This window comes from Phoca vitulina, unplaced genomic scaffold, assembly GCF_004348235.1.
Source record: "Phoca vitulina isolate PV1807 unplaced genomic scaffold, GSC_HSeal_1.0 scaffold165, whole genome shotgun sequence".
In the NCBI taxonomy this organism is placed as follows: domain Eukaryota; kingdom Metazoa; phylum Chordata; class Mammalia; order Carnivora; family Phocidae; genus Phoca; species Phoca vitulina.
The window spans coordinates 66,187-83,538 of record NW_022589868.1 but is presented as its reverse complement, the minus strand read 5'-3'; the positions used below and the strand labels follow the sequence as shown (position 1 = coordinate 83,538).

The 17,352-nt window shown below is 38.9% G+C and overlaps 1 protein-coding gene across 1 annotated transcript in view; it reads left to right on the top strand.

Annotated features, from left to right (window-relative positions):
• Positions 1–17,352, top strand: part of LOC116628987 (integrin alpha-2) — a 97,147-nt gene that overhangs the window by 13,623 nt on the left and 66,172 nt on the right. The window contains exon 2 of the mRNA XM_032399284.1: positions 13,200–13,320. Within this exon, the coding sequence (XP_032255175.1) occupies positions 13,200–13,320 (121 nt within the window). The remainder of the gene's footprint in view (positions 1–13,199; positions 13,321–17,352) is intronic.

Sequence of the window (17,352 nt, the reverse complement as noted above, 5' to 3'; positions counted from 1 at the left end):
ACCCCATCACCCCCCAAATAGTCCATCTTCTTTTCAGGGTTCACCTATAGCTAGATAAATAAAACAAAGTTAAATGTTCTCTGAAATTCTAAATAGAAAATAAAATGTCTGTATATTTACTAATCTACCTTTTCATCCATCTATCTGTGTATCTTCTCAGTAGCCTGCATTCAAGCATCTTCCTTTGAACCAGTCCAGAACTCATATTTATTAATTAAGCTGGTCTTTATTGATCTCCCATTATATGTTATTGTTAGATATTGATCTCCCATTATATGTTATTGTTAGATAGAAAGTGAAACAATCAGCAGTTTGTCAATCCAGTTGATTATTATTGATCCATAACCATGGACTGGGCACTCTTCTGAATACTGGGGAATACAGCAGTAAACAACATAGGCAGATTCCCTACTGCTACGGACAAAAACAGATTTACCATAAAACAAGAGAAGCTTAAGTTTCAGGGACCCTCACTCTGCAGGCCCCTTCCCAAGTGTTCACACAGCCTGACATGGGAAAGTTGAGGTCACTGTCTCTTTTGTGCCCTAACATATTTCAACAAAGATGTCAACAACAAAGTGGTTGAGAAATGTCACCAATTCGAAGATTTTCTGGATTAATCCCTGTAAAGAAAACTTGAGGGAACTTAAAATATTATAGCTCCTGTACGATATTGGAAAACAGTCCTAAACATTCACATGACATTACAAATAGGAATTATAAAAATGAAAGGAACTTCTCTTAACTATAAATAATAAACGTTTTTTAAGATTCAACTTACCATGTCTGAGCACCTGGGTGGTGCAGTTGGTTAAGCATCCTACTCTTGGTTTGGGCTCAGGTCATGATCTTGGGGTTATGGGATCAAGCCCTGAGTTGGGCTCTGTGCTCAGTGCAGAGTCTGCTTAAGGCTCTCTCTCCCTCTGCCCCTTCCCACCCACCCTTCTAAAAAATAAATAAATAAATAAATCTTTTTTTAAAAAGATTCAACTTACCATGCCAAAACATATTGAATACTTTTTAGAAAACATGATTTCATAAATTGTCAAGTGGAGAGGTGATTAAAAGATATAGAGGCCAAAAACTGTAGGAAAAGAGTATTACAGAAGTATGTTAGGCAATCAGTAAAATATATATTGTTTTTTCAGATTTTTCAGCTTTTAAAAATATGTAATTTGCTAGGATTGCTTTTCTCATCCTAATTAAGTATTTAATGCCTGAATTTTATTTCATAATTTTGTAATTTTTTTTCCTTAAAGAGTCACTCTGCCCCAAATTGTAGAAGTTTCAATTCCAACAAAACTTAGATCTCCCTGTACAGATTTAAATGAGGGAGGCAGACAAATAAAAGAGATAGATGTATAACATGTGAGGTAGTGATGCATTATTCAAAACACAGCAGAATAAGGGGAATGAGAATGCCGGGCAGGGGGTGGGAAACGGGCAGGTATCATTTTAAATGGGCTTATGTATTAGTTATCTATGACAACATAACAAATTACCACACAGGCAATGACTTAAAATAATATACATTTATTATCTTACAATTTCTGTGGGTCAGGAATTTGGGCCTGGCTTCACTAGAGTCCTCTGAGTCAGGGTATCTCTTAAAGCTGCACTCAAGATGTGGGCCAGGGCTGGGGCCTTGTCTGAATGCTCCCCTGAGGAAGGATCCACTTCTGCTCACTTTGATTGTTGGCAGAATTGATTTTCTCCAGGGCTGTTGGACTGAGGGCCTCAGTTCCTCTCTGGCTCCCACTGGAGGCTGCCCTGAGTTCCTTGCCCTGTGCATCTCTTTGCTTCATCAAAGACAAAGAGAGAGAGCATCTGCTAGCAAGACAGAAGTTACAGTCTTATGTAATATAATCACAGAAGTGATCTATCCTAGACTTCAATTCTGTTTTGAATCTTCAATTCTATTGGTTTGAAGTCACAGGGGAGATGGTCACACAAAGGCATGTACAGCGGCAGATGTGGATCACTGGGAGCCCCCTGCCCGCCACAGGTAGAGAGGAAAGACAGCTCTGATAGATGGGTGTTTGAGGCAAACAGAAGGGCGGCGAGAGTGAAGGTGACACTTTCTGGGAAAAGAATATTCCATGCCGAGGGACTGAATGCAAAAGGCCGGAGGTCAGAGTGTATTTAAGGAAGAGCCAGAGTCCAGCTGAGTGGGCTGAGGGGATAGGGCAGGAGGTGAGATCAGACGGGAGGGAATGATGACACAGCTCTCCAGGAAGAACTCACACACGACAACAGTGGAGTAACATTTAAGGCAGCACACACAACAGGAGATGCAAATGGCAAGTATCAAGGGAGTTAGAAGTAGAGTGTCTGCAGGCTTGAATGGTAGGCGAAGACCAGAACCAAAGTTCATAGAGAAGTGGCCTGTGAACAGAGATTTAATAGAGGAAATATTCACTTCAGTTATGCCTGTTGTTTCCATACGTTGCCTCAGGATATGAGAGGCATATCTTGTCACTGAGCAGGTTATTCAGCAGGCATTGACTTGCTAAATGCACAAAAATGCTATTCTGTGAGAGAGAGAATGAGAGAGAGAGAGAGAGAAGGAGAATTTCTCCTTTTACACAGAAGGAATTTAGGAATAAACTGTGAAAATAGGAAGTGGATTGATGAGTGGGTATTCCCAGTCCTCTTGGCCACTAGGAGACAGTGAGTCTGCCAGATGACATCTTTATGAAAAAAAGAGAATCTATTGAGTTATCAGGAGGCACTAAGTCATAATAAATAAATTTAAGGAGAATTTTGAAGATGTTCATTGCCTGCAAGATCAAAAAATGTGAAAGGACCTCAAAATCATCCAACTACATGCCACAGTAGTCCAAGACTTGACGCAGTTATTTTGTCAGGAAAAGAACTTGGATTTTTTTTTCCACACAAAATATGAACTTTAAAGTGGAATTAGTATATATCTGTCCTGTATTTATATATGCACATATATGGATTGACAGAATTATCTTTGAAACTCAGAATAATAAATTGAAAATTTCTAATATAAGCTGATTTCTCCCTGTCTTAGTCTACTGGGGCTACCATTAACAGAGTATCACAGACTGGGTGGCTTTAACAACAGAAATTTATTTTCTCACAGTTCTGGAGACTGGTCATCCAAGACCAAGGGGCCATCAGGGTTGGTTTGTGGTGAGACCTCTCTTTCTGGCTTGTGGACTGCTGCCTTCTTGTTGTGTCCTCACATGGCCTTACCTCAGTGATCACATGGGGAGAGAACTCTCTGGTACTTTTCCTCTTCTTATATGGGCACTAGTCCTATCAGATTAGGGTCCTACCCTTATGACCTCTTTTAACCTTAATTACCTCCTTAAAGGCCCTAGCTTTAAATATAGTCACATTAGGACTTGGGGTTTCAACAGAGGAATTTGGGGGGATGCAATTCATCCATAACACCCCTGTAGCCTCAATAATATATTAATAGATTTACCTCTGGCCATGGAAGTGATGCACGTATTTCTTTAATATGAACACAGAGTAATTGTTAAATAAATGATACATGCATACACTGTTTTTTGTTTTTTTTTTTAAGGTAGACATGGGTGCCTTGGTGGCTCAGTCAGTTAAGCATCTGCCTTTGGCTCAGGTCATGATCTCAGGGTCCTGAGATTGAGACTCCCGCTCAACAAGGAGTCTGCTTCTCTCTCTCCCTCTGCAGCTCCCCCTGCTTGTGCTCTCTTGCTCTCTCTCTCTCTCTGTCAAATAAATAAATAAAATCTTTTTAAAGATTTTTTAAAAAATAAAGGTAGACACAAACCATGAGGCAGGGAATTATTACCCAGATGTAGATTGGAGTCTCTCCACTTCTTAAAATTGAGATAAGACTCCTTCAAATTCCTATTCCACCCTTAAAATACAATGTTATTCCAAGAGTTCTCTGAACTCCCAGGAGGTATCCATTTTCATTGTCATTCAACCTCCAACTTCCTGACTGTGGAGTTTTTGTTCTCCACTCTGTCAGGTCTAGTATTTGATTGCGTCCTAGGTACAAGTTAATACATTAGCCTGTTACCGTTTCATTGATGCTGACAGATGACATGATATTTCTGAGTCAGAGACAAACGACTTTCTTATCGCACAACAAGCAGCATGCACACGAGCATGTTTACATCAGGAACACTTCTGCTTCTCCATGAAGTCTCATGGTAACTAGGTAAAGGGGTCCAAATGGATGCCTGCATCCACACTAGGCTGCATTACAAGACAAGAACCTGCTATTTTACAGCAAGAAGTCATCAAGCCTATTCTTTGTCCCGGAGGGAGCTCTTACCTCATCCATCAAGGCTGCTCACTGTAAACATGACCCTGAGAAATGGCCGACGTAAACAGCAGTCAGGATCTTAACGTTCTTGGCATACTCATTGTATGAAGTTGAATGGTACCCCCCCAAAAGATATGTCTACATCCTTGCCCCCAAAATCTGTGTATATTACCTTATTTGGATAGAGGGTCTTGGAAGATTGCCTTATGGAGACCGTTGGTAGAAACAGGAATGTTGAAGCTGCTTCTGGTGAAATTCTCAAGAAGGAAATGAACATGCTATTGGAAACTGGAGGGAAGGTAATCCTTGTTATATCATGGCAGAAAATTTGGGCTAATTGTGTCCTGCAGTTGTGTGGAAAACAGAGCTTTCAAGCAATGAATGTAGATGTTTGGCTGAGGAGATTTCCCAGCAAAATGTTGAAGGTGCAGCCCTGCTTTTTCCTAACTGAATGTAGTAAGATGCAAGACGAAGGAGATAAATTGAGAAAGAAACTGTTCAACAAAACAGAACAGTATTTAATGATATGAGAGACTTTCAGCCCACCCAGATTACAAAAATAAAAGCTAATATTAGGAGACTCATTGTTAAGAAAGTGTTGCTCTGAAGAAAAGGCCAAAGCTGTGATTGGAAAATTTTGCAGAACAGATTAGGCATGTGATCCATGGATCCTCTCAACCATCTCGGCAGAGGCCAGGGATAGAGATGGAGTTATCCAAGGAAGGTCTGTGGAGAGCTATCTTGTGTAATGGCCTAGATCCCCATGGTGTACACAGGAGACCTACCAGCTTTTAGGAATGTTGTTTCAGCAGGAATGCTGCCCCCTGGTACTGAAGCAGAGGCCAGTAGAGCTGTTGTAGACCTCGGGCCTTGAAACCTAATGGAATTTGACCTGCTAGGTTAAACTTTCTTGGTACCTGTGACCCATCATTCCTTCTAATTTCTCCCTTTTGAAATGGAAATGTCTGTCACATCCTTGTCCTACCACTATATTTTAGAAGCAGACAACTCTGTTTTTCAAGGTTCATAGAACCACAGATGGAGAGAAATTTTGCTCCAGGACAGACCACACCTGGAGTCTCCCCTGTCCCTGATTTAGATGAGAGTGTTTCTCCTGGACTCTTAAGCCCAGTTTTCCTGGCAACTGTTGCTGTCCCCTACGAGTGTTCCCCTGTGTCTTGGTGACTTCTACACCTTCCGGCTGCCCCCGCAATGCCTGACTCACTGCTCTGTGCCCCTGCACCCGCCAACCCTCTGCAGCTTCTGAGGAGGACCAGTTTATAGATCTACATCTATATCTATATCTATCTATATAATGATTAATTTAGATTTTATTTTTTTATTGAGATGTAATTGACATATAACATTATATTACTTTTAGGTGTACAACATAATGATTCTATATAAGTATGTATTGTGAAATTATCTCCGCAATAAGTCTAGTTCATATCCATCACCACACATAATTACAAAGTTTTTTCTTACGATGGGAACTTTCAAGATTTACTTTCTTAACAACTGTCAAATATACAATACAGTGTTTTTAACTGTACTCACCATGCTGTACATTACATCTCCATGACTTAGTTATTTTATCACTGGAAGAGTTCTTATGTTTTTGTTTACTGGTTAACAGAGATATTTCCCCCGTGAAATGCCAGCATACATCTGCAGGAATGGGCCAAAGTGCAATCTGAGTGCCCTAGTTAAAAACACCACACTCTTCCCAAATCTGCCTCTTGCTTTTGGCCTTGACTCTCTTCTCTTAACATAAATTTCTTCCCTTATATTTCCTTGGACCTTTTTGCAAGTGAAGCCTTTCCATGCAAAGCCTGCCCCACCAGCCCGTCAACATATGTAGACATGTTTAAATTTTGCATTGACCACACAAATTAGACCCTCCTTCTGCCATCTTTTACTACAAATATGTATCATTAATCTCTTACAATGATATTTTGGAAGTCAATAAACTTCTGCTGCCAAATTTTTGTTGTTGAATATAGAATGACCTGTTCTGTTTTATATTTATTTCTGCTCTGGTTTTCGAAATATTTTTTTTCCTATCTGAGCTTCACTACATTATGAGAACAAAACTGGGTTAACTAATCTGATCACCAAACATATATTTCTCTTTTGAATTATCTTATAACTTAAAATTGGGTTCCAGAATAAAGTGGGAGAACTAATTTCATATTTGCTGAAGCTAATTCTTAAATTTTAAGGCTCCCCACTTATTTCAGAGATAAGCAGGAATTCTCAGGGCAGGTGGTTCTCAAAAAAATTTTAAATGAATGGAAGATAAACGAATTCTGCATTAATCAAGGTGATTTATCTATCTGGTTTGCCTATGGATATGAAAATGGCAACAAGCCAGGTTATAATCAACAAGGATTGTGGACATAGAGGAAATGAGTTAGACTTCCAGGGGATACAGTGCTTATATTTGCAGTAAATTTTACTGAGATTCACTGGAGTACTTGGACTTCATTACTGTCAACAAATGCACAACAAAGTACCTTTGTTAAATATGTTGAGTTTGCGGCACTATTATTGCACTCACAGGCATTCACTTAAGGACAAGGAGGGACGATTTACACTTTGGGTAATGATATATCCCTGGCAGGGCAAAGCTCAAGTCACCTTGAAACTCACTGCATCTAACATAGAACTGGAAATATATAAATTAATGGAACAATCTATGACTTTCTGTGCCAGTTTTTTATCCCATACTCTTCTCTTTCACATCTCTTTTTTTTAATTAAAAACATTTTTATTTAAATTCAATTAATTAACATATAATGTATTATTGGTTTCAGAGGTACAGGCGTGTGATTCATCAGTCTTATATGATACCCCAATGCTCATTACATCACGTGTCCTCCTTAATTTCCATCACCCAGTTACCCCATCCCCCTAACCACCTCCCCTCCAGCAACCCTCAGTTTGGAGTCTCTTATGGTTTGTCTCCCTCTCTGGTTTCATCTTATTTTATTTTTCCTCTCTTCCCTTATGATCTTCTGGTTTTTTTTTCTTATATTCCACATATCTGAGATCATATAATTGTCTTTCTCTGATTGACTTATTTCACTTAGCATAATACCCTCTAGTTCCATCCACATCATTGCAAATGGCAAGATTTCATTTTTGATGGCTGCATAATATTCCTGTGTGTGTGTGTGTGTGTGTGTGTGTGTGTGTGTATGTGTGTGTGTACTGCATCTTCTTTATCCATTCATCTGTCAATGGACATCTGGGCTCTTTCCATAGTTTGGCTATTGCGGACATTGCTGCTATAAACATTAGGGTGCAGGCGTCCCTTCGGATCACTACATTTGTATCTTTGGGGTAAATACCCAGTAGTGCAATTGCTGGGTCGTAGGGTAACTGTTGGTGGGAATGCAAGCTGGTGCAGCCACTCTGGAAAACAGAATGGAGGTTCCTTAAAAAGTCGAAAATAGAGCTGCTCTTTCACATCTCTATATGGCTGAGCAGGATGTTCCTTGTGCCTGGAATGACCTTTGCCTTCCCCTTTATGTCGTGAATTTCAGCTCATCCTCCAAGGTCCAGATTAATTGCCACCTCTTCCATGAAACCTTCAAACTTAGATTTACCCTTCTCTCAACTTTTGGTTTAGGGTTCTTTGTAGTTCTCTGAAATTTAATACTCATCCCATTATGATGTAATTATTTGTTTTTTACTCAAATTACCAGAAGGAAACTCAAAGACAACAGGGATCTTGTCTGTTTTGTTCATTGCTATATCCCCAGGGACTAGAAAATGCCTGGCACAAAGGAGCTAGATAAATATGTATTGAATGATCCATTTATCAGTGGGTTCAGACATATGGGCATGGTTGTGGGAGAAGGGAACACGATGAACCAAATATGGTTGTTATTTTCCATACCATCCAGTTAAGTTATAAGAACAGATATAGAAACATATTTCTATACACAATTGGACTGTAAAGAAGGAATAGGCATTGAATTAGACAGAATACATACATTCAATTTACATAAGCTAGGGGAGCCTGAGTGGCTCAGATGGTTAAGCATCTGCCTTCGGCTCAGGTCATGATCTCCAGGTCCTGGGATTGAGTCCCGCATCGGGCTCCCTGCTCAGTAGGAAGCCTGCTTCTCCCTCTCCCACTACCCCTGCTTGTGGTCTCTCTGTCTCTCTCCCTCTCAAATGAATAAATAAAATCTTTAAATAAATAAATAAATAAATTTACATAAGCTAATTAGCTATCACAGGCTAAGTGTGAAATGATGACATAGTGAGTTGTAGATATATATCTGAAGAGAAATAAGTATAGTGAACTGAGATTGTCCAGGTTTATCAAAAGAGGCATGGTCTTGAGGGGAGGATTGAATTAGCAGGAAAGAAGAGATTTAGGATCAATGGAATAAGGACTGGCAATGGAAAATGATATATTTAGTGAGGAAATGAGCAGACCATTTATGAAGGAAGTTCTGGACAGTAAGGTTGAGAAAATGAGCCAGACCCAGACTCAGAGCTCAGCCACCAATTGTGTGACACTGAGCAAGAATGGTATCTAACCTCCTTATTTATACATTGGTAATAATAGCTACATTTTGCTTCTTCACAAGGTTTCATGGGGGATCAAATGAGTCAAAATGATTCTGAATAGGTATGCAGACATAAGCATTAAGAAATAGTATGATACAAGTTTATAGTTTAAATGAGGAAAAAATGTTGGAAGGAAATATATACAAATTCACTGCACTTGCATTAAAATGATATGGCTATGAGTGATCTTTCTTCCTCTAAATTTCTCTATATTCCAAATTATCATTGAAGAGCATATATTAATTAAAAATTCATTTCATTCAACAAGTGAACTATACTAGGTGTTGAGAAAATAAGAGTGAATAAATGAAATAAAATCTGAGCTTACAAGGAGTTTAGGTCTTACTAGGCAGAGACAGACACAAAATAATGCAGATACATAAGATAATTTCAGGTAATTGGTGCTGTGATAATGGTATATTGATGGAGTAGAATGTTGCTGCTAGATAGAGGAGTCAGGGGAAGTCTCTACGAGGAGAGCAGAGACCTAAATAATAGATGCCAAGACATAGATGCTGAGCTGGGAAGAAAATGTTGTAAGCAGTGGGTTAAGCAGCTGCAAAGGGCATAAGCAGAATGAGCTGCTTGTGCTCAAAGAGCAGAAGGAAAGCCAGTGTGGCTGAGACATAGTGAGGAAGGAGGGTGGCGAAAGTGAAGTCACCAGATACACAAGGTCACATCATGAATGACCTTTGAAACCATGGTAAGAAAATTGGATTTTATTCTCAGTGTACTGATAAGACATTGGGATATTTCTATGACAAAGGAGGCAAGAACATAAAATAGGAAAAAGACAGCCTCTTCAACAAATAGTGTTGGAAAAACTGAACAGCTACTTGCACAAGAAGGAAACTGGACCATTTTCTTACACCATACACAAAAATAAACTCAAAATGGTTGAAAGACCTAAATGTGAGACCTGAAAAAATAAAATTCCTAGAAGAAAACATAGGCAGCAATTTGTTTGACATCACTGTAGAAACGTTTTTCCAGATATGTCTCCCCTGGGAAAGGAAATAAAAGCAAAATTAAACTATTGAGACTATACCAAAATAAAATGCTTCTGCACAGTGAAAGAAACCATCAAGAAAACAAAAAGACAATCCACTGAATACGAGAAGATATTTGCAAGTGATATACCCAATAAGGGTGTGTGTGTGTGTGTGTGTAAAGAACTTCTAAAACTCCACACCAAAAAAAAAAAAAAAAAAAAATCCAATTAAAAATGGGCAGAAGACATGAGCAGACATTTCTCCAAAGATGACATACAGATGGCCAACAAACACATGAAAAGATGCTCAACATCACTCATCATCAGGGAAATGCAAATCAAAACTACAATGAGGTACTAGCTCACACCTGTCAGAATGACTAAAATCAAAAACACAAGAAACAACAAGGGTTGGCAAAGATGTGGAGAGAAAGGAACCCTCATGCACTGTTGTGGGAATGTAATTTTGTGCAGCCACTGTGGAAAACAGTATGGAGCTTCCTCAAAAAATTAAAAATAGAGTTACCATTGATCCAGTAATTCCACTACTGGTATTTACCCAAAGAATACAAAAACACAAATTAGAAAAGATACATGTATCCCAATGTTTATTGCAGCATTATTTACAATAGCCAAGATATGGAAGCAACCCAAGTGTCCATCAATAGATGAATGGATAAAGAAGATGTGGTATGTGTGTATGTATATTTATATTTACATATATACATGTACATGTATATATATACACACATTTTTATACACACACATATATATAAATACTACTATGGAATATTAGTTGGACATAAAAAAAAGAATGAAATCTTGCCATTTGCAACAACATGGATGGACCTAGAGTATATAATGCTAAGTGAAATAAATCAGTCTAAGAAAGACAAATATCGTATGATTTTGTTCATATGTGGAATTTAAGTAACAAAACAAATGAACAAAGAAAAAAAAGAGACAAACAGAAAAGTGGACTCTTAAACACAGAGAACAAACTGGTAGTTGCCAAAGGGGAGGTAGGCAAAGTGGACTAGGGGATGGGTGAAATAGATACAAAGGACTAAGAGCACACTTACGGAGATCAGCACTGAATAATGTATAGAACTGTTGAATTATGTTGTATGCCTGAAACTATTATAATACTGTATGTTAATTATACTTAAGAAAAAAAATAATAAATAAAAGATACTGGGATATTTTTAGCAGAGAAATGAAATGATCTGATTTATATTTTTGAATAATATTTTATATATGTATATATATATACATACATGTGTATATGTGTATATACACATACATATATGTATATATTTATATATTAATATATAAAGTATATATTTATATATAACACATATAAATTGAAATTTAACTGCTAGATGATAAAATGAATTTCAATGTGATTTTGTGTCATTACATGATCTGCTGAGGTCTAATTAATGGTTCTAATTAATTAAAATGATGCCATTACATCATATATGGCCTTTCCAGCATTAGATATTAGAAAAGGAGGAGCATTTGACATCATCTCCCCAAGCTTTTACTAGTATGTTAGATAATTGGTAACATAATTAAATAGCATTTATTGAGTTCTGCACAATGGGGTGAAGTTAAACTGTTGTTTGAAAACACCAGTATTCTGAATGTCAATTCTCATTCCATGATTAATTTGCTACGTTATTTTCTTCTGCATTTTATTTCCTGAAAAATAAGAAGGAAGAATGGTACATGTGAAAAATAGATGTTAAGGAGAAAATTTGCAAATGTAGAGCTATGCAGATTTTATCACAGAGTATTTCAAAATTACTCTTTGTCCTTTTCTTCCTGGGTGACATTTCTAATAAATAATGAGCTGAGCTCTCTTGAATGAAGAGATCTGTGGTAGAATGACTTTGGCACATAGAGAAGCACGTTAACTACCTTAAGTCCCCAAAGCTTTATCACTGACTTCATAATTCCTTTGGTGCACTGTGCAGAATCAGCTCCCAGAAGTACCCAGGCCCCATGGAGGAGCAGGCCCTCTTCCTCCAGCCTTTCCATGCCTGAAACAATAGATTTATGAAATACTCTGTACTTTCATTCCTGCCCAGAAAGTGGGATATTCTCTCACGGAAACACATATTAATAGAACTTGGATGTCAGTTTCAAAGAACCCACTTCTGCCTTCAGTGTCTGCAAAAATAAACACTGATGGCAGACAGCATGAAGTGTACCCCCATCTCCACAGATGGCATTTATATCCACACGGCTTGCTTTCTCCAGAGTGAAGGTCTGACAGCCATCAACCTTACTCGTTCCCCTATTCCCTTTCCATCACAAATAAGGTTTTTCAAAAAGTCTATCAGGGCCTTATCCTATCAAAGTCTTTGTTGTTTTTGAAAATGATTATCGTTTCTTGAGCACTGAGAAAGAAGCATCAAAAACCAAAACTACTTTGACAGTTCTCAGTGGAATAAAAGTGATAGGACACCATCCCCTACATTTTCATCCTCAAAAATGATCTCTTCTGAAAGAAAATGATATAATTTTCAAGGAGCTGTGATTTTTCTTCCTCCTTTGAAGAAGCCATGCATTTCCAACAGATATTTCATATAGAATCCATATCAAAATCTTCAGGGGAATTTAGGAGAAAAAGTAAATAGCCTTCAGCTTCTGCCCTTGGGCAGATTGGAGCCTTATTGTGTTAGGAAGGACAAACAGAATTGAAGTTACTTAAGAGTCTCTAGAGGTGGGGCGCCTGGGTGGCTCAGTTGGTTAAGCAACTGCCTTCAGCTCAGGTCATGATCCTGGAGTCCCTGGATCGAGTCCCACATCAAGCTCCCTGCTCAGCGGGGAGTCTGCTTCTCCCTCTGACCCTCCCCCCTCTCATGTGCTTTCTCTCTCTCATTCTCTCTCTCTCAAATAAATAAATAAAATCTTTAAAAAAAAAAAAAAGTCTCTAGAGGTAATATGTGGTTTTAGAATTCAAGCTATTGAATCCGACAGCCCTGTGTTCAAATCCTGCCCTTACCCTTATTCCTTTCCACCTGTGAGACATACTTATCTCCAGGAACCTTAGAAATCTCTGCAAAACAAATATAATATTAATAATCATCTCCTAAGGATGCTATGAGGTTGAATGAGATAATGAATCATGCATATAAAGTATTCAGCATGGTACCAGAGCCACAAATAAGTACTTAAAAAGCAGTAGCTATTATTTCTTGGTAAACACTAGTAAGAAGAATAATTATTATATAAAACAAGTTTTTAAGTGGCCTTTGGGAATTATATTACAAACTTATATTCACAAATTGTAAATATGGACTATGTTTTCATCTTTCTTAATAGGCATTTTAAATTGTTGTATGGCATACAATGTTGGTCTCCTAGAAGCCAAGATATTTTCCGGTCCTTCAAGTGAACAGTTCGGCTATGCAGTGCAGCAGTTTATAAATCCAAAAGGCAACTGGTAAGAATATTCTTTTTATGATTTAAATAAAAATACTAAATAAATTTAATATTTAACTCTAATAGCTTGTTCAAATTGGTACATGAATGTATTATTAATAGATAGCCCTCAAATATCCTTAAATGAAGAATTTGTCCTTGAGAGTTGGTAACTTTCAGATTGATAATTAATGAGATGGTGTAATGGTACTTTTTAAAAACCTAGATAGAGGGGCGCCTGGGTGGCTCAGTCGTTAAGCGTCTGCCTTGGGCTCAGGTCATGATCCCAGGGTCCTGGGATCAAGGCCCGCATCGGGCTGCCTGCTCAGCAGGGAGCCTGCTTCTCCCTCTCCCACCCCCCCCTGCTTGCGTTCCTGCTCTTGCTATCTCTCTCTCTCTCTGTCAAATAAATAAATAAAATCTTTAAAAAAAAAACCTAGATAGAAAACTTTTCCTATATATTCCATAGTAAATTCATAGTAGCAGTTTTGACCATTTAATTAACAGATGGAAGGAGGGAAGGAGGAAGAAAGGAATAGATAGGTGGGTGGATGGATAGATAGGTAGATAAGTAGATGATAGATGATAGATAGGTAGATGATAGATAGATAGATAGATAGATAGATAGATAGATAGATAGATAGATACAGTTGTCTTCATTTCTTATTCTGTAAACTGGTATCCACCATTGAGCTTTGTAAATGGTCAGCTAGCTGATGCTGCCTCTTGGCCATTTCTAGATTTCTAGAATTTTTCCCTAAATTTTTTCCTTCATCAAGGCTTTATCTACTGGCTTCATTCTAAGTCAACCTTCCCTCCACTGTGTGGCACAGGACCCTCACAAGCCTTTGTGCAAAATTATAAAGTTGCCTTTCTCTAGTGCATCTGCATCATTTGTTTCTGCATGAAAGTGCCCCCAGTTTTTTGATGCTGTGTAATGGTTACATTTAAACACATTACCTTCATGGATATGGAACTATATACTCCCATTGCTGGCTTAAATTTCCCATAAAAATATTGAAAATCCATGCAGGGGTATTCAGATAATTCTGAAAGTTGTCTTTAGGTAGAACTGTAGCTCCTCTCTTGCCAGTCTTGATGTTCACTGGTCACAAGAGTCCTATCACTGGAACCTTAACTCCCTGTTCCAGCAGAAGGTTCCAGACTTACCCCTGGAGCTTCCAATCTGGATCCTTTAGAGTTCTTTCCAACGATTGAATAGGCTATTGTTGACTTATCAAGTAAGAGCTATAATTAATAATCTTTTTTTCTGTGAGAACTTATGTTTGACGCTCAAAAAATTAAATTCAAAGACACATTTAAAATCCAAATTATTCACATTTTGGAGCATCCCCATCTGTGTGATAAAGAAACAAAATGAAATTATCACTCAAGAGGGTATTGTGTTTCAGACGGCATCTTGAAGGAGGTGAATCATGAGGTGGGTCTTAAGGGGAGGAGATGAATAGTCAGGAGAAAAGCATTAACTAATATGAGGAGACTTGGAAAGTAAGATACGCTGCAGTTTGTCAGTCATCCGGAAGGATAAGAATGATCTGGTTGAAGACCCAAAGTGTAGCAATTATTGACATCATTTGGGATATGAGAGGGCATCTCTAACAATTATATTATTATGCTTTGATAACAATAAACTGTAGTCAAAAGGCTAGAAAGATGTTATGGTTGGTATAGTTTGACCTTGGAATCTAGAAGATGAAGTTGCTGATGACCCACAATTTTTTATGTCCAGCCCCGATTCTTTCCTGAACTGTAGACACCCATAAGAACCATCACTACATGAATGCCTACTAGACATACCAAGCTTAACATAGCAAACTTAAACAAATATCTGATTTTTTGCACCAGCTGATGAGACCAAAAATCCTCGACTCCTCTTTTTCTGTCATGCCCCCCCATATCTCATCCATTAGCCAGTCCTGTTGACACCACCACCAAAATACATGCGATAGCAGACCATTGGTTTCCCCCGTCTTCCTTACAGCCCCTGCTCAAAGCCAATGAGCCCTTGTGGGTACTGTGGCAACCACTTCTCACCCCACCCCCTGCTTCCCTTCTTACCCCTCAGGGCAGCCTTGTGGACTCTTAAATACGTGATTCAAATAATGTTACTGCCTAGACTAAAACCCTCTGTGGCTTCCTACTGCAATTAGAATACATTAAAATTCCTTAAATGATCTTCCATGATCTGGTCTCAGTCTGCCTGTCCCATCTCATAATTCATCCCCTCACCCTTGTGCTCCATGAATTGTGTCTTCTGTCTGTCCCTTGAACATACTAAGCTCATTACTACGTCAAAGCTTCTGCACATGCCTTTCTCCTGGAAGGAGCAGCCTTCCCAGGATCTTCACTTGGCTGCTCAGTTTCCATTTTTCAGTCTCAGCTCAAATGTCTCCTCCTCATAGAAACCTTTCAGAGCGTGTCTTCCTAAACAAGGACTGCAGCACACCTCCCAGCCACTCTCCTGCCTTCCATGCTGATTTATTTTCTGGGTAGTAGTTATTAGTATCTGAAATCACCTTTATTTGTTTATATGCTCGTTGTCTGTCTTCTGCCCTGTCTCTGAAGAGAGGCACATTGTTTGTTTCAATGGCACGTACTCAGAACCCAGAATGTTATGAGTTGATTGACTGAATGAAAGTCCTATTTCCAAATGATTCACCTGAGGTACTCTACAAAGTGAACTATAGTCGTTTGACTTAAGTGTGAGCTGAACAAGACCTTTGGAGGGACTCTGATGGTCTGCTTCGTAAGTGTGGCCTTGCTGAGGACCATCTGCCATCAAGCTTGCAGTTGTTCTTTTTATTTATTTATTTATTTAAATTTATTTTATTATGTTATGTTAATCACCATACATCATTAGTTTTTGATGTAGTGTTCCATGATTCATTGTTTGTGTATAACACCCAGTGCTCCAATCAATACACGCCCTCTTTAATACCCATCACCAGGCTAACCCATCCCCCGACCCCCCTCCCCTCTAGAACCCTCAGTTTGTTTCTCAGAGTCCATAGTCTCTCATGGTTCATCTCCCCCTCCAATTCCCCCCCCCTCCATTTTTCCCTTCCTACTTTCTTCTTTTTTTTTTTTTTTTTAACATATAATGTATTATTTGTTTCAGAGGTACAGGTCTGTGATTCAACAGTCTTACACAATTGTTCTTTTTAAGTGACAAGGTAAAGAAAGGTTGCTCTTTCTGGGACAAGGTCAGCCTGGGAGAAAGAGCCACCATCAGTAGGAGATGCTATTAGAGATGATAAGCCTACCAAGGATCGGAAGGTAACTCAACTACTGGCCACATTGCAGGTTGGAAGTTGAGCAAGACCAACAGGGACAAAATGTTGACAGGAATCTAGGAGGCAGAGTCCCAGGAAAGTGAGAGATAACCATACATCCTTTCTCTCTCCATGATTCTCTCTGAGCATGCAAAACATTGTTAAAAGATGAGTGTATTAGCAACTTATGATGAGATTCTGGTGCTGATCAGGTTATGTCCAGACCAAGGACAGTAGACATTCCTAAGTCCTTCTGCGGCCTTCTCATGACATTCCTGAAAGATGTATAAACACAAGACAATGACTACTGGGGAACAAGGCATCGCTCTATTGTTGGTTGGACTAGTGCTTTTAACTCCAGTGTAGAGCTTTCTGGTAAGGTGTAATGTTAGTCTTACTACCCTCAAGCCTGTCTATAACACCAGCTGGTAAGAGCATACCCCAGCACACAAGAAGAGGAGAAGGGAGAGTACCTGTCTTACCTGAGAGGCTAAATCCTGTGGCAGTGAAAAGCTGGAAGGAAAGAGACCCAAAGCTGGCCTGGCATGCCAGTCTGCCCTTTCACTGTGCTGGCCTTGTTACAGCAAAGAAGCAGAAGAGGCCACGTCATGGACAGCATCTGCTAATCCACCACACGCTGGACCCTGTGTGAGGTGCAAAGTAGAAAACATCAACCTTACCTTTGAAGGAGTGTGGAGTAGAGTCAAAGCGGAAGACTGATATGCAGAGCTGGCAGAGATGTAATAAAGGCCAGCCCCGTG